We start from the raw sequence: 16,841 nt of genomic DNA on the forward strand, positions 1-16,841 counted from the left end.
GTTGCCAGGGTTGGAGGGTTTCAGCTATAAGGAGAGGCTGAATTGGCTGGGGCTTTTACCTACGTCAACTGAGACTGAGGGGTGACCTTATAGAAGTTTATAAAACCGTGAGAGGCATAGATATTCCCTGTCTAAGGTCATTACCCAGGGTAGCGGAGTCCAAAACTAGAGGTCATAGGTTTAAGGTGACAGGAGAAGATATGAAAGGGACCTGAGGAGCGATGTTTTCAAGCAAGGTGGTGCATGTAAGGAATGAATTGTCAGAGTAAGTGGTGGAGGCTGGTACAATTACAACATTTATTTAAAAAGCATCTGGATGGGTATATGAATAGGAAGGTTTACAGGGATATGGGCCAAATGCTGGCAAATGGGAATGATTAATTTAGGATATCTGGTTGGTGTGGATGAGTTAGATTGAAGGGTCTGTTTCCATGCTCTATGACTCTATAACGTGAGACCCCTATTCATTCTATCAAAATGGCTCCCTCATGTATTGCACATAATTTGCAAATTATTTGTCTACTTTCTAAGTTTAATTAATGCCCTCCTGTAATATGTTTGTGTTCCTCGGTATTGACTAGCCCCCCCCAACTTAGCATCATCTGTGAATTGAGTGTTGTGTCCAAGGTTCCAAATTCCAAACTGTTCATGTAAATTCCAAATTTAGTTAACACCTTTCACAGCAGTACTTTAAATCTAGACACTACAGGTCATTTCAATCCATATGACTACGGAGGGATGAATTTTAACCCAGAACCCCAGGGGCAAATACCCTGTTCCTCCTCAAGTCATGTTAGCTGCAAGGTTAACTGGAGCTGCAGCCTGTTAACTCTGGCACAACAGCACCATTAGATTGCACAGACCGTTCCACCAACTGCTCCATGTTAGTGTTTATGACACACACAAGCATCTTTCCATCCTTTTTCCTTCGTGCCTGGTTAGCTTCCCCTTAAATGAATCTTTGCCCTGACAGCAGAGCCCAGCATGATTACCTGGCTTGAAAAGAGAAAGTTTGAGGTGTTCAGGAAATGCTCCATCTGCAGAGATCACAAGGCTCTGGCTAGTCAAACATAGGACACACTCCTTACATCACAAAGGGTAGTTCAAACAAAAGTAATTTATTTCCATTTTGGCACACATTACAGTGAAGATTAAGAAGCTCATCTGTTATCTCGGTCACTGACCGAGGGCACCTTTGCCCGCGGTTGTTTGGAGACATCATGAATCTCATGTTGCTTCACACAGTCACTGCTCTTCATTGCCTCTCCTGGACTCTGGCACCCTCTGCAGCTGCTGCCAGAAAATGCAGCAAATCAGGCTACAGCATTACATCTCTTAACAGCTGAAATAATTGATGATACAGATTTTTCTGAACATCATTCTGTAAAACCACATCAGTTAATCATGGCCATGGAGGGAACATTCATGCCCTACAGTTAAATCAGCTTCCAAACCCTTCCATTGTGTCACAATATTCTTAAAGTGAAGACTAATTAATGGGCTGAATGGCCTCTTTTTCACACTGTAAGGATTCTGTGAACATGAAATTCCAAAAATAAACAGGCACACGTTTTTAAAACTTTGCACTGAAGAAATTGAAGTCTGCCGTGATGACTAAACAAAAAACTCAGTGGCACAGTAAATAAAAATTGAAAGGAGAAACAAAACTACTAGATGACCCTACATAAACAATAAATCTCAGAACAGGAGAACAGGTGTGTGCACAGCCATGTGCAAAACCACCATTCCATGATTGTTCAGCTTGCAATCAGACAAAGTCACTCAGACAGGCTCTGATCTGAAAAGTACACTCTTCAGCATTTCAAAAGGCAATACTGTAAAATCTAATGCTTACCAATGACTAACACTGCTTCGTGAAACATTTCATGAAAACTACCATTTCCTAAAATATAATTATGTTCATAGTCACCAGATTATGATAGCAGTAAATGAATTTCAATAACCCAAGATATTTCTGCAATTGCAACCACTTCTAATTGAGCCAAATTCTTGATTAATTTAACGTGCACGGCTGCCTGAGGCTCAGCATTCTTCCAACGATTTTAGTTTTGTTCTCTAACCAGCTGGTCTACTCAGTTCCCAAACACATCAACGTTCACAGAGGAAAATACTTGAAATTATACAGTGAATGTCACCTTTCAGATGACTGAAGAGCACTAACTTGCTATGAGGGCACAAACCAGAGCCACTCTGCAGCCAGTGTCACATGGATGTCAATGTGATCACCACACTGTTAATCATCTGTTGGGAGAGCTGGCTGAGAACTTCCTGCTCTGACTGTACTGTCATGGCATTTTCCATCACACAGCTGAACCAGTGAATCACACAGATGGGGTCATTGAAATATTAACCAATCTGGAACATGAACTATCATTAACCCCATCATGAACAATGATTTTTAATTAAGAAGAATTGAAGTCTGTGCACATGAGTTCCCACACAAGTAATCCTGAGCAATGCAAGAATTAATGCACAGTCATGAGCAGTTAAATAACCAAATAGTTCCAAATTCATAAATTAAAATAAAACAAACAAACAATCAGCTATACCTGGAATTGTTCACACCTGGATTTGATGGTTAGCATCAGAGTTAGCCAAGATTCATCGGATGAAACTTCTGATGAGATAAATTGAGCACATATCTCAGACACATTTTCTTTAGACAGCAAAGTTTTCATTTAATTGTCTGGTTCTGAAATCATTATCCAGGTTGCTCCTCTGCTTCAAGGTCCTGCTTCTTACACTAGCTTGTAGTAACTGCAGTCCTGAGTCTTTCTTGCACTTCCTCTGGGGTCAATAAGGCCAGAATCTTCACTACTTTCTGACGTGATCTGCAACCCTTCAAAAAGATTAGCAGTCTGGAAATAGTTTTGTGCAGAAAGAAATGTAAGACACCACAGTCAACATTGAATTTTAAACTGTTTAACCATGCAGCTCAGGAGAATATAGGAAGAAATTGCAAAGTACCAAGGTCAACAGTCAAAGATTAAGAAAAGTTGATCAACCCAAGGTCACATTTAGCCATTCTCACCCAACTCCTTGCAACCAAGTGGCGACTATGAATCTGTATGAAGGCTGGACATATACAGTGTGTCCATCTGGACAGACAGGTGAACACTCTCAGCAATCATGACATCAGGGCATAAGATCACTAGGTGAAAGCATGCATGTCAATGCCAAAACACACCGTGGTAAAAGGACATTCTCCCTCAACCACTACTCTTTCATAAGTGGATGATTTGGGAAGCATTTCCTGAAAAAAGTGATGGAAACACATTTGATCAGAACATTCAAATAGAAACTGCATAATACTTGAAAGGAAAAAAATCTCAGGGCTATGAGGAAAGAGCAGGGGTGCGAGATTAATTGGATAGGTTCTCCAAAGAGCTGGTGGAGCTTGATGGGATAGAGGCCTCCTTTCTTGTATCGTTCTATACTGCTAAGTGCCCAAAATCAGCCTCATTACGGGGAATTCAGACATCAAGGAGTGCTCAGCAGCTTTTGTAGGAAAAGGAACAAACTTTCTCCAGTTGCTGACATCACATGTACTTCTCTCCCCTCAGACTTCTTTTATTCCTTCCTCACTAAAAAGGCCAGAATTTGTTGGAGATCCTTGATTACCTTGGAGATGAGTGACTTGCTTGATTATTTGACAGGGTAATTAAGAGTCAACCACATTACAGTAGGTCAGGAGACACTTGTAGGCCAGATCAGGTAAGGATGGAGATTTCATTCCCTGAAAAGGACATTACTGAACCAGATGTGGTATTACAACAAAAATAGTTTCATGGTCACCATCACTGATAGGAGGGATCCAGTCCCTGTACACTTCCATCCCCCATCACGAAGGACTCAAAGCCCTCCGCCTCTTCCTTTCCCGCCATACCAACCAGTACCCTTCCACTGACACCCTCCTTCGACTGACTGAACTGGTCCTCACCCTGAACAACTTCTCTTTCCAATCCTCCCACTTCCTCCAAACTAAAGGAGTTGCCATGGGTACCCGCATGGGCCCCAGCTATGCCTGCCTCTTCGTAGGATATGTGGAACAGTCCATCTTCCACAACTACACTGGCACCACATCCCCACCTTTTCCTCCGCTACATCGATGACTGTATCGGCGCTGCCTCGTGCTCCCATGAGGAGGTTGAACAGTTCATCCACTTTACCAACACCTTCCACCCCGACCTCAAATTCACCTGGACTGTCTCAGACTCCTCCCTCCCCTTCCTAGACCTTTCCATTTCTATCTCGGGCGACCGAATCAACACGGACATCTACTATAAACAGACTGACTCCCACAGCTACCTAGACTACACCTCCTCCCACCCTGCCCCCTGTAAAAACGCCATCCCATATTCCCAATTCCTTCGTCTCCGCTGCATCTGCTCCCAGGAGGACCAGTTCCAACACCGTACAGCCCAGATGGCCTCCTTCTTCAAAGACCACAGATTCCCCCCAGACGTGATCGACGATGCCCTCAATCGCATCTCCTCCACTTCCCGCTCCTCCACCCTTGAGCCCCACCCCTCCAACCGCCACCAGGACAGAACCCCACTGGTTCTCACCTACCACCCCACCAACCTCCATATACAGCGTATCATCCGCCATCACTCGCCACCTCCAAACGGACCCCATCACCAGGGATATATTTCCCTCCCCTCCCCTATCAGCGTTCCGAAAAGACCACTCCCTCCGTGACTCCCTCGTCAGGTCCACACCCCCCACCAACCCAACCTCCACTCCCGGCACCTTCCCCTGCAACCACAGGAAATGTAAAACTTGCGCCCACACCTCCTCTCTTACTTCTCTCCAAGGCCCCAAGGGATCCTTCCATATCCATCACAAATTCACCTGCACCTCCACACACATCACCTATTGCATCCACTGCACCCGATGTGGCCTCCTCTATATTGGGGAGACAGGCCGCCTACTTGCGGAACATTTCAGAGAACACCTCTGGGACACCCGAACCAACCACCCCGTGGCTCAACACTTTAACTCCCCCTCCCACTCCACCAAGGACATGCAGGTTCTTGGACTCCTCCATCACCAGACCATAACAACATGACAGTTGGAGGAAGAGCGCCTCATCTTCCGCCTGGGAACCCTCCAACCACAAGGGATGAACTCAGATTTCTCCAGTTTCCTCATTTCCCCTCCCCCCACCTTGTCTCAGTCGAATCCCTCGAACTCAGCACCGCCTTCCTAACCTGCAATCTTCTTCCTGACCTCTCCGCCCCCATCCCACTCCGCCCTATCACCCTCACTTTGACCTCCTTCCACCTATCGCATCTCCACCGCCCCCTCCCCCAAGTCCCTCCTCCCTACCTTTTATCTTAGCCTGCTGGACACACTTTCCTCATTCCTGAAGAAGGGCTTATGCCCGAAACGTCAAATTTCCTGTTCCTTGGATGCTGCATGACCTGCTGCGCTTTTCCAGCAACACATTTTCAGCACCATCACTGGTACTAACATTCACATTCCAGATTTACTGATTGAACTTAAATTCCACGAGTTGCCATGATGAAATTTGAGTCCATATCCCCAGAGGTTAAAATTGAGTTTCTGGTTTACTCGTCCAGTGAGATTACCACTATGTCAAAAATTTATTGAAGAAGGTACCATTAATTTTAAACAATCTGTTTTTACCAGCAGTAATGACCTAGAACTGGTTCACTTGCCCAGTTTCCTATTCAGAGGAATTTTGTGAAATGGGAAGGCCGCAAGATGAGGGAATAAAAAAGTGCGTCTGATAACAATTTTTTCGAATACAAGGATCACGCAATAACCATAGTGTATCCAATTAAATTTACTTTGAAAGAGACAGCACAATGCACTACACAGTGTAATACCATGAAATTCTGCACAACAGGATTTTGCACATTCTCCCCATGTCTGCGTGGGTTTCCTCCCACAATCACAAAGATGTGCAGGTTAGGTGAATTGGCCATGCTAAATTGCCCATAGTGTTACGTGCATTAGTCAGAGGGAAATGGGTCTGGGTGGGTTACTCTTCAGAGGGTCGGTGTGGGCTGGGTGGGCCGAAGGGCCTGTTTCAACACTGTAGGGAATCTAATCTAATCTAAGTAACCAAAGAGAACCCCACAATCGCAAACTCCAAGAAGGAGAAGTAAATTGAGGTGATAGTTAGCAATAAGAGGAGGGGGTTAGATGCTGGTTAAATCACAAGAAACTCTTATTGTAATTAGTCAAAGAGTTGCAAAGGTTATCAGGACAAGTGCGAATGTAGATTTGAGCCATAACCAATTGAATAGTGAAACATGTTGCAAGGGCCAAAAGTGGACTTCCTACTCCTAATTCTAACATATGTATGTAGTGAGCCTCCTCAGCAGAGCCTGGGAATAAACTGTTTCTAAGCTGACAACATACCTTCTCCAGGATGACTTCACTTTTCTTTAGTGCCAGCACTTTGGCCAGATAGCACACTAGTTCCACATTGGCCTCGCCATCAGATGGGGGGGCTGCGATGGCCACACCCACAGCTTCTTCTGACACATCTATAAACCACAAGGTTCATTAAAAAAAACACCATCACTGGTATTATTTGTCAACAAACAAGTATCAGGGAAATACTGCAGAGCTATAAAATTAATACTTTCCAACAAGGGCACAAACCACAACAATGCGCTTCATTCTTCCAGTAGCAGCAACAGTGGGAGGAATGACAGAGAGGACAAGGGGCCTGCTGGGAATTTAAATTTAAAATTATATAAAAACTTATCTCATGAATAGGCAGAGTGCATTCTGAACAGGAATGGACATGGGACTGCTGAGTAAGTGAGATAATACATTTGGGCGACTGCTTTACCCAAAACACTACTTAGATAGTGTCTCTCACCCATCTTCCAATCAAAAAAAAGGTCTGTGAGCCAGATTGGTAAGGTAACAAGTTCTTTTTTATTTTCCAATAGTCTCTTTGGGAATTTAGAATAGTGGGAATGGAGGTTACGGCAGTTGAATGCGGAATATGGGTGGTAAGGGTCACCACTAGAGTCCCAGCTGGCTTCCTCTGCTGGAAGTGCACCCAACTCCAGCTCCTCAAAAACCACGTTAGGGAACTGGAGTTGGATGAACTTTGGATCATTCGGGAGATGGAGGGGGATGCTGAGTTGCAGTGAGTTAGTCATATCTCAGGTAAAAGATGGGGTATTGTCAGTGGACGGAAAGGGAACTGGCAGATAACAAGTATACTGTTGGGGTGTATAACTTACCAGGGGTAGGCCATGGGGTACAGGTCTCTGGCACACAGTCTGTTCCTATTGCTCAGAAGGGGAGGGGGAAGAGGAGCAGAGCATTAGTCATTGGGGACTCCAGAGTTAGGGGGACAGGTAGAAGGTTCTGTGGGAACAAGACAGACTCTATATTGGTGTGCAGCCTCCCAGGTGCCAGAGTTTGTGATGTCTCAGGTTATGTTTTTGGGATCCTTGAAGGGGGAGTGGGAGCAGCCCCAAATTGTAGTCCACATAGGCACCACTAACATAGGTAGGAAAAGGAATGGGGACTTAAGGCATAAATTCAGGGAACTAGGGTGGAACCTTAGAGCTAGAACAAAAAGAGTTTTATCTCTGGTTTGTTACCTGTGCCACGTGCTAGTGAGGCCAGGAATAGAGAGAGCGCAAGAAAGAGGAGTTGAACACATGGCTACAGGGATGGTGCAGGAGAGAGAGATTCAGATACCTGGATAATTGGGACTCACTCTGGGGTAGGTGGGACTTTTACAAGCAGGATGGTTTACACTTGAACCAATATCCTGAAGGGAGAAATTTGCTAATGCTGTTCAGGAGGGTTTAAACTAATTCAGCAGAGGGATGGAACCTAAATTGTAGCTCGTGTCCAGGAGGTTGAGGGTGGCAATGTCAGAAATAAGGTTTCAAGGTTGCAAGAGTGCACTGGCAAGCAGGAAGGTGTCTACTTCAATGCCAGGAGCATCCAGAATAGGGTGGGTGAACTTGCTGCATGGGTTGATACCAGGGACTTCAATGTTGTGACCATTTCAGATACATAGATAGAGCAGGGACAGGAATGGTTGTTGCAGGTTCCAGGGTTTAGATGTTTCAATAAGAATAGAAAGGTGCTAAAAGAGGGGAGGTGTGGCATTGTTAGTCAAGGACAGTATTACAGTGGTGGAAAGGATGCTTCAGGACTCAGCTACTGAGGTAGTATGGGCTGAGGTTAGAAACAGGAACGGAGAGGTCACCCTGTTGGGAGTTTTCTATAGGCCTACAAATAGTTTCAGAGATGTAGAGGAAAGGATAGCAAAGAGGATTCTGGATAGAAGCAAAAGTAACAGGGTAATTGTTATGGAGGACTTTAACTTTCCAAGTAATGACTGGAAATACTATAGTTCAAGTACTTTAGAGGAGTCAGTTTTTGTCCAATGTGTGCAGGAGGATTTCCTGACACAATATGTGGACAGGCCTACAAGGGGAGAGGCCACATTGGATTTAGTACTGGGTAATGAACCCAGCCAGGTGTTAGATTTAGAGGTAAGTGAGCACTTTGATGATAGTGACCACAATTTGGTTATGTTCACTTTAGTATTGGAAAGGGATAGGTACATACCATAGGGCAAGAGTTATAGCTCAGGGGAAAGGCAATTATGATGCAATTAGGCAAGATTTAGGATGCATAGGATGGGAAAGAAACTGCAAGGGATGGGCACAATTGGAATGTGGAGCTTGTTCAAGGAATAGCTACTTCGTGTACTTGATAAATATGTACCTGTCAGGCAGGCAGGTAGTGGTTAAACAAAGGAGCGGTGGTTTAAAGAAATTGAATCTTTTGACAAGAGGAAGGAGGCGGCTTATGTGAGGGCGAGATGTTAAGGCTCAGTTAAGGCGTTTGAGAGTTATAAGTTAGCTAGGAAATACCTAAAGAAAGAGCTAAGAGCCAGGAGAAAACATGAGAAGTCGTTGGCAGGTGGGATCACGGAAAACCCTAAAGCTTTCTATAAGTATGTCAGGAATAAAAGAATGACTAGAGTAAGATTAGGGCTAAATCAAGGACTGTAATGGGAAGTTATGCATGGAGTCAGAGGGCATAAAAGCACTAAATTAATACTTTTAGTCAGTATTCACACTGGAAAAAGACAATGTTGTCGAGGAGAATATGGAGGCACAGGCTACTAGACTAGACAAGATTGAGGTTCATAACGACGTGGTGTTAACAGTTCTAGATAGTGTGAAAACTGATAATTCCCCTGGGCCAGATGGGATATATCCTAGGATTCTCTGGGAAACTAGGGAGGAGACTGCAGAACCTTTGGCTTTGATCTTTATGTCGTCAATGGCTACAGGAATAGTGCCAGAAGACTGGAGGATAACAAATATTGTCCTCTTGTTCAAGAAGAGGAGTAGAGACAACCCTGGTAATTATAGACCAGTGAGCCTTATTTTGGTTGTTGGTAAAGTGTTGGAAAGGGTTATAAGAGATAGGATTTATAATCATTGAAAAAGAAATAAGTTGATTAGGAATAGTCAACACAGTTTTGAGAAGGGTAGGTTGTGCCTCACTAGCCATATTGAGTTCTTTGAGAAAGTGACCAAACAGGTGGATGAGGGTAAAGCAGTTGATGTGCTGCATATGGATTTCAGTAAGGTGTTTGGTAAGTTTCTCCATGGTAGGCCTATTGCAGAAAATACGGAGGCATGAGATTGAGAGTGATACGGCAGTTTGGATCAGAAATTGGCTAGGTGAAAGAAGAAAGACGGTAGTTGTCAATGGGATATGCTCATCCTGGTGTTCAGTTACTAGTGGTGTACAAGGGTCTGTTTTGGGGCCACTGCTGTTTGTCATTTTTATAAATGACCTGGATGAGGTCGTAGAAGGATGGGTTAGTAAATTTGCAGGTGACACTAAGGTCAGTGGAGTTGTGGACAGTGTGGAAGGATGTTGCAGGTTACAGAAGAACATAGATAAGCTGCAGAGCTGGGCTGAGAGGTAGCAAAATAGAGTTTAATGCAGAAAAGCGTGAAGTGATTCACTATGGAAGGAGCAACAGGAGTCAAGAGTGCTGAGCTCATGGTAAGATCCTTGGTCAGGTAGATGAACAGAGAGATCTCGGTGTCTGTGCACAGAGATCCCTGAAAGTTGCCACCCAGATTGATAGGGTTGTTAAGGCCTATGGTGTGTTAGTTTTAGGGTGGAGGGATTGAGTTTCAGAGTTTTGAGGCCATGTTACAGCTGTACAAAACTCTGCTGCAGCCTCACTTGGAATATTGCATACAGTTCTGGTCACCGCATTATAAGATGGATGTGGAAGCTTTGGAAAGGGTTCACAGGAGATTTACTAAGATGTTGCCTGATATGGAAAGTCAGTCTGATGACGAGAGGCTGAGTGACTTGAAGCTGCATTCATCAGAAAGAAGAATGTTGAAAGGTCACTTATTTGAGATAAGATAATCAGAGGATTTGATAGGGTGGACAATGAGATGGTGAGGACTAGCATGAAGGTGCATAGCTTTAAATTGATGGGTGATAGATGTAGGACAAATATCAGAGGTAGTTTCTTTATTCAGAGAGTAGTAGGGGCACGGAATGCCCTACCTGCAACAGTAGTAGACTTGCCAACTTTAAGGGCATTTAAATGGTCATTGGATAAACATATGGATGAAAATGGAATAATGTAGGATAGATGGACTTCAGATTGGTTTCAAAAGGTCAGCACAACATCAAGGGCCAAAGGGCCCGTACTGCACTGTAATGTTCTAATGTAACTCAATAAACATGCAAGTTTAAATGACCCCAAGCTTATGTTAAAGAGTACAAAGTGTAAGTGGCAGATTTCAGCAGCCAATCCAGCTAACTCGAGTGGTGTGGTCCAAGAGAGTCGGTTGGCTTTGAGTGATTAGTGTCTCATCTCTTGGCAATACAAAAAGAAGGAGCGCACTTAGGGAATTCCTCTGATACATCCTGCCCATGACAGTATTGGCAAATGTTACAAGGTCTTTTCTATAGTAGTAGGATTCTGCAAATTCTAATTTTATATTGCAAGTATCCAAATGGATACTCTTACGAGGTAGCATACCTCTGCTCATCATTTCTGTGCATGTGTGATAGAAATGTTTAATGCAAATACGGGCTCATTCTGGTATAATGCGCGTTTCATCAACGCAAATTGGCTATAACTCGATTGACAAATAGGGGATGCAGTTTCTAAAGTGCAAACTTTTCAAAAGTGTGATGGCTATAAAGTGACTGTATCACCAAAACTTTGTGCTATTCTTATTGCATGATTTTATATAGCATGGGATTGCAACCATCACATTATAGAAGAACTACTAGTATTTGAAATATTTTATTCCATATTGCTTACCAGTTATGGCATTTTGTTTGGCTCCAGGTTTAGCGTGAATAGCAACTAAAACAGAGCCATTTTTATCGAGTTTCACAGGTCCCAGAGGTGCCTGAGCTGGTTTTGCAGAATTCTTCATGGTCATCTTATTCTAAGATGAAATTTAGACAACTGTTAAATACAGTGTGCTTCCATCTGGTGGAGGGATCAATTATGACATAGTTCTTTCAATTTGGGACAGTGAGATAAGACTTCAAAGTTAACTTCAATTACATATATTACGTGTTGAAATCTTGATATTCGTAAGTGGCTAAACATCATAAGAGCGAATTATAAACCAGCTTTGCTGTCTCAAACCAAGTCTTTTATTAGTGGAAGACAAAGGGATTGTACATTCTTAAAATTGAGACATACAAATTGTTTCAACTGCAAAGCCTGCAGCTTCCAGTTTATGTAGAAAGTACTTTTCTCTCTTCCCCCTCCAATTCTCTTTCATTCTGCATTAAGAGATTTCCTGACTCCTGCTCATTCACCAGTTTCTGACACAGGCGCTGCACACGTAACTCAAGCTGCTTGTACTCCGGAGATTTGACTATTATATAAACATGTGTTCTGAAGCAACACTCCCACTTTGTGAGCATCATCACTTCTCAGTGCAAGCAGAAAGCTCAAACTAGTGTCACCAGAAAGTAAATAAAGGTAAATCAGTTTCCTTTACACGGAATGCTGACTAGTTTCAGGAATCACATTGAACAGTTTATTCATTCAATTAAACAGTCAAATTCTAGTTTAAATTACTTGTTAATCTTCAGTGACAAAACTGAAAATCAAGGCCAAATGAAGGTGAAGCAGTATCAGAAGCTTATGGATAATTGGACTAGGGCATACTAAAAATGGCAATTAGTTTTTATAACTCAAACATTACAAGGTACTGCTCAGGAACAATTATTGGTTTGAATTGACAGAGCTACCCAAGGGAAAATTAAGACAGCAGAGCAAGGACTTTGTCAGAGTTAGATTGTAAGGAAAGGTAGAGGTAAAAACGTGGACTGGTTTAGGGAGAGAATTCAAGAGCTTAGGGCTTAGACATAGCCGCTAGTGGTGCAGCAATGGAAATTTGGGGACACAACCAGGATTAGCTGGTTGTAACAATCTGACAGGGTTAATGGTTACAGAGATGCATTAGGGATGAGGATTTGCAGTGATTTGGACCAGAGGATGCGAATTTAAAATTTGAGATCTTGTGGAATGGAGAACCAATGTAGGTCAGTGAAATGGAGGATAGGTGGGCACTCGGTCAAAGATATAGTTTTGACTGTGCTTGTGCAAGGTTTGTAGCTCAGGTTGAGATTTAGGGTTTAGGTTTGTTCGCTGAGCTGTAGGTTTGATATCCAGACATTTCATTACCTGGCTCGGTAACATCATCAGTGGCGACCTCCAAGTGAAGTGAAGCTGTTGTCTCCTGTTTTCTATTTTTATCTTTCTCCTGGATGGGGTTTGTGGTGATGTCATTTCCTGAGGGGTTGATAGATGACATCTAGATCTATGTGCTTGTTTATGGCATTGTGGTTGGAGTGCCAGGCCTCTAGGAATTCTCTGGCATGCCTTTGCTTAGCCTGTCCCAGGCTAGATGTGTTGTCCAAGTCGAAATGGTGGCTTTTTTCATCCGTGTGTAGGGTTACGGGAGAGAGGGTAGTGTCTTTTTGTGGCTAGCCCTCCCTCGTAGCCCTACACACGGATGAAAAAAAAAGCCACCATTTTGACTTGGACAACACATCTATCCTGGGACAGCCTAAGCAAAGGCATGCCAGAGAATTCCTAGAGGCCTGGCACTCCAACCACAACACCATAAACAAACACCAGATCTAGATGTCATCTATCAACCCCTCAGAAAGTGAACAGGAAGTAACATCACCACAAACCCCATCCAGGAGAAAGATATAAATAGAAAGCAGGAGACAACAGCTTCGCTTCACTTGGAGGTCACCACTGATGATGTTACCGAGCCAGGTAATGAAACGTCTGGATATCAAACCTACAGCTCAGCGAGCAAACCTACACCCTTTGACTGTGCTCACAGACACATTGTCCTTAATGCAAATTGTTTATGACAAATTCCTGAGGCCACACAGTTCAGAATCTAGGCACACAAGGTATGTGATTCAAGAGAAACAACAGCCTGACATCACTCATGAAGATAGAGATACAATTCATTTGCCCAGCATATTGAAACTAACAACATTCTTGATATTGAAAATCTGTAGTAGTATCATATGCAGAGACAATATTAGCCTCTCAGCTCAAGTTAGAGATAACAGACTGTACTTAGGTGCCAAGGTTTGGTGCTCTGTCCGAGGACATGTGGTGTCAGCACTGCCTCAGGGTGCAAAATGGTGATTGCAAAACAAAAGGTGTTGACTTTAATGTCACAATAAGCAAGACAGAAATTAATGAAAAGTTAACTTGTACAGTGGCAGATTATTCACTCAATGGTAAAACATATTCAAATGATGTCATTACAGTAATATCAACATTCAAGAGACTCAGCTCCATAATTTCCCCAGGTTTGGTCACTAGAAAGGGTTACGTGGCTTGCTCTGGGACCAAAACCCAGACCCCTGTTCAACATATTTCCTAATGTTGACAAGCAACGAGGAAACTCAGAAAGGGTACTCCAGTCTGTCAGACAGACTCTGACCACAGACAGTTCGCATTATGGATAATCTATATGAGAAATTACAGAGTCTACACAATTCACAGCGCAGCGCTCCCACTGTTAAGGGGGTGTCATAGCAACGTGACATGTTGACATCAAATTTAAACAGTAACAGCTGTTAACCTGACTACATCGAGTAACTATTCAGCACGGACTCCCTAACACAACTCTACCTCCTAACCCAGAGCACCCCATTACCATTCGGGTTTCGCTGACGACTTTCGGCAAGTTTCTTTGCCTAAAACCACCTGACTCTGCTCTGAGGCCCAGCCCCAGGCCCAGGCCCAGGCGGGATGAGGCCAGTGGCGGGGAGCGAACACAAGGGAGCCGCTGAAAACTCGGTACTACACGGACACCGGGAACCATCAGGGTGATCAAGACGCAGCGAAGCCAAGTCCTTCTCATGAGCCGTGGGGAACAGCCCACGAACGATCCTGCAGCGCCGTCGCCTGGCAACAGGACCAGGCCCAAACTCCCAGCATGCCCACACTACCTACGCATGCGCGCTGCCCTCATCTTGGGAGTATATTTTAGGAAATGGTAATTAATGTCCCCAAAAGCTCTAAAGCATTCATCCACTGCACTAAACTATTTATTAATAAATAAAACAACGAACTGTAGGTGCTTGAAATGTGAAACAAAACCAGAAATTGCTGGAGTAACTCACAGATCTAGGAGCACCTGTGGAGATAAATCAGAATTAAAGTTTCTAATGCACTGACCCTTCCTCAGAACTGATAACATCTGGGAAAAAGTTGTATTTATCTTGATGTCAAGGAGAAGGAAGTCAGCTGCCAGATGGAAACTGAGCCCAGGGAGAGAGAGATGAACAATGGGGACAACTATTGATAGTAAGCCGGAGGGGGAAAAGCTAGAGAGGTGATAATGAGGACTATGAGTGGGTGAAAATGAGTTGGCTAACTCTCTGTATAAAATAAATGAACTGCAGGTGTTTGTAATCTGAAACAAAATCAGAAATTGCTGGAGAAACTCAGCAGGTCTGGCAGCATCTGTGGGAAATAAGTAGAGTTAACATTTAATTTGACTCTTCATTATAACTTATCAGGAGAGTATTTTCCTGATTCTGTTAATAAACTATTATCATCTTGAATTTCTAGCTATTGATCATGGTTCACAAACTCTTGAAACATTGATTGTGTTTTGCTTATCTCTACATACGCTGCTGGACTTGAATATTGCAGGTAATGTTTTTTAAAATATTAAATATTCAATGTAGTGACTCTTCCGAAGAGCTAGTAGGCCTGGGTTCAAGTTTCATCTGCTGAAAAGTTGATTAGAAAATATCTAAATATTTGCATTGTATGGGGATTCACAGCCAAGGTGAATTTGGCTTTGATTTGATTGTTATTTCTGAGTCAGACTCATGGTATTGTGTTGATGAGTGCGTGAGTAAGACAATAAATTATTTAGAAGAAATTATTGTCATCCCTAGTTACACTTGGGAAAGGTGACTTTTTGGACTGAAGTCAGAGTGATTCAAAAGTAACATGTCACTGTTAGGTAGAGATCTGCAAAAGAGTTCATAGTTAAGGGAGGCAGACAGCTACTCCACTGTTATTCTTTAAGATCAACAGATGTTTGGCATTGGTACATTCATGGTTGATATTTAAATAATTTATTTCAGGTATCTTATGTTTAGAGTTTTGATATTCCACCCCTTACATCTGAATAGACAATGTCTGGTGATCGACAATTTAAGTTTTTAAGTGACTCGGTTGGCAGTCCTAATGCCAGATAGAAATCTTGCAGTTTAAAGTCCCACCCCTTGAGCACATAATCTAGACAAAGGGAGTGCTACAGAAGTGCAGGTACAATTATTTGTTAGAAGGAATAGCAGCACTTTTTTCATTCATTGAGGAAAACACACAATGAGTTGACAGGGAACATGAGAGGGTTATCGTAAGGGTGACAGCCCTGAGAGTAGATAATAAAGTAGGAAGACAATGCAGCATTATTTAAAAAATAAAGATCATGTTACCAGGAATGGGGATGATTCAGAAAATATGGTAATTTGGAGGTTACTGAGTAGAGATGATTTGGAGATGCCAGTGTTGGACTGAGGTGTACAAAGTTAAAAATCACCCAACACCAAGTTATAGTTCAACAGGTTTAATTGGAAGCACTAGTTTTCGGAGCGCTGCTCCTTCATCTGGTGGTTGAAGGAGCAGTGCTCTGAAAGCTACTGCTTCCAATTAAACCTATTGGACTGTAACCTGGTGTTGGGTGATTTTTTTTTAACTGAGTAGAGAGGCACAGTAGCAAATGAGTCCTGCACCACCATTTAAAAACAGACTTAAGAAACCAACAGGGAGATAACAAGGCAACTGATGTTCTGAATTTATTCAAAATTAGTAATCAGAATCACATTCTGTAGGAGCAAGATGATTAAACAAATATTACCCTAAGGATGAGTCCTCGCTCTTATCCTAAAAAATATATGTCCTCATGCTCAGTATGTTGGTCATTTAGAGTAAGTGCAGGGGTCTGATTAGAACAATTTTGAATTACAGAAAGTGATGGAAAAACACACCTCTGCATTCAGTATAGACTACAACTTGCCAAAAAGATTTTTTAAACAATAAATGGATAAACAGGAGTAACAATTCCAAAGTAAGATTTATAATAATTACAAGCTGAAAAATAAGAAACCATTGTGCTTGCTCAATGTGAACTACAATTATCTCAAAGTGCCTGACAATGTGCAGTTGGCTTGTGTCTGTGAGTTAACAAATCAAGCTGAGATATATTTTCACAATTTATGAGGGA

The 16,841-nt window shown here is 42.8% G+C and overlaps 1 protein-coding gene across 1 annotated transcript; it reads right to left on the bottom strand.

Annotated features, from left to right (window-relative positions):
• Window positions 1–1,098: 1,098 nt before the first annotated feature.
• c39h15orf40 (chromosome 39 C15orf40 homolog) lies at window positions 1,099–14,527 on the bottom strand. The gene is made up of 4 exons (XM_060852999.1): window positions 14,253–14,527; window positions 11,360–11,489; window positions 6,415–6,542; window positions 1,099–2,852 (listed from the first exon to the last, which is right to left on the bottom strand). The coding sequence occupies exons 1-4, from the start codon at window positions 14,457–14,459 to the stop codon at window positions 2,760–2,762; spliced, it is 558 nt and encodes a 185-aa protein (XP_060708982.1). The 5' UTR covers window positions 14,460–14,527; the 3' UTR covers window positions 1,099–2,759.
• Window positions 14,528–16,841: the final 2,314 nt, after the last annotated feature.

The sequence above is a fragment of the Hemiscyllium ocellatum genome, chromosome 39, assembly GCF_020745735.1.
Source record: "Hemiscyllium ocellatum isolate sHemOce1 chromosome 39, sHemOce1.pat.X.cur, whole genome shotgun sequence".
NCBI lineage: Eukaryota > Metazoa > Chordata > Chondrichthyes > Orectolobiformes > Hemiscylliidae > Hemiscyllium > Hemiscyllium ocellatum.

Bases quoted from the DNA above. Each gene is read 5' to 3' on its own strand.
- c39h15orf40 (XM_060852999.1), bottom strand. From the start codon at position 14,459: ATGAGAAGGACTTGGCTTCGCTGCGTCTTGATCACCCTGATGGTTCCC. The intron at 6,543-11,359 runs GTAAGCAATATG...TGTGGTTTATAG, and splicing joins CAAACAAAATGCCATAACTG to ATGTGTCAGAAGAAGCTGTG. The intron at 2,853-6,414 runs GTATGTTGTCAG...GAAGGGTTGCAG, and splicing joins GTGAAGTCATCCTGGAGAAG to ATCACGTCAGAAAGTAGTGA.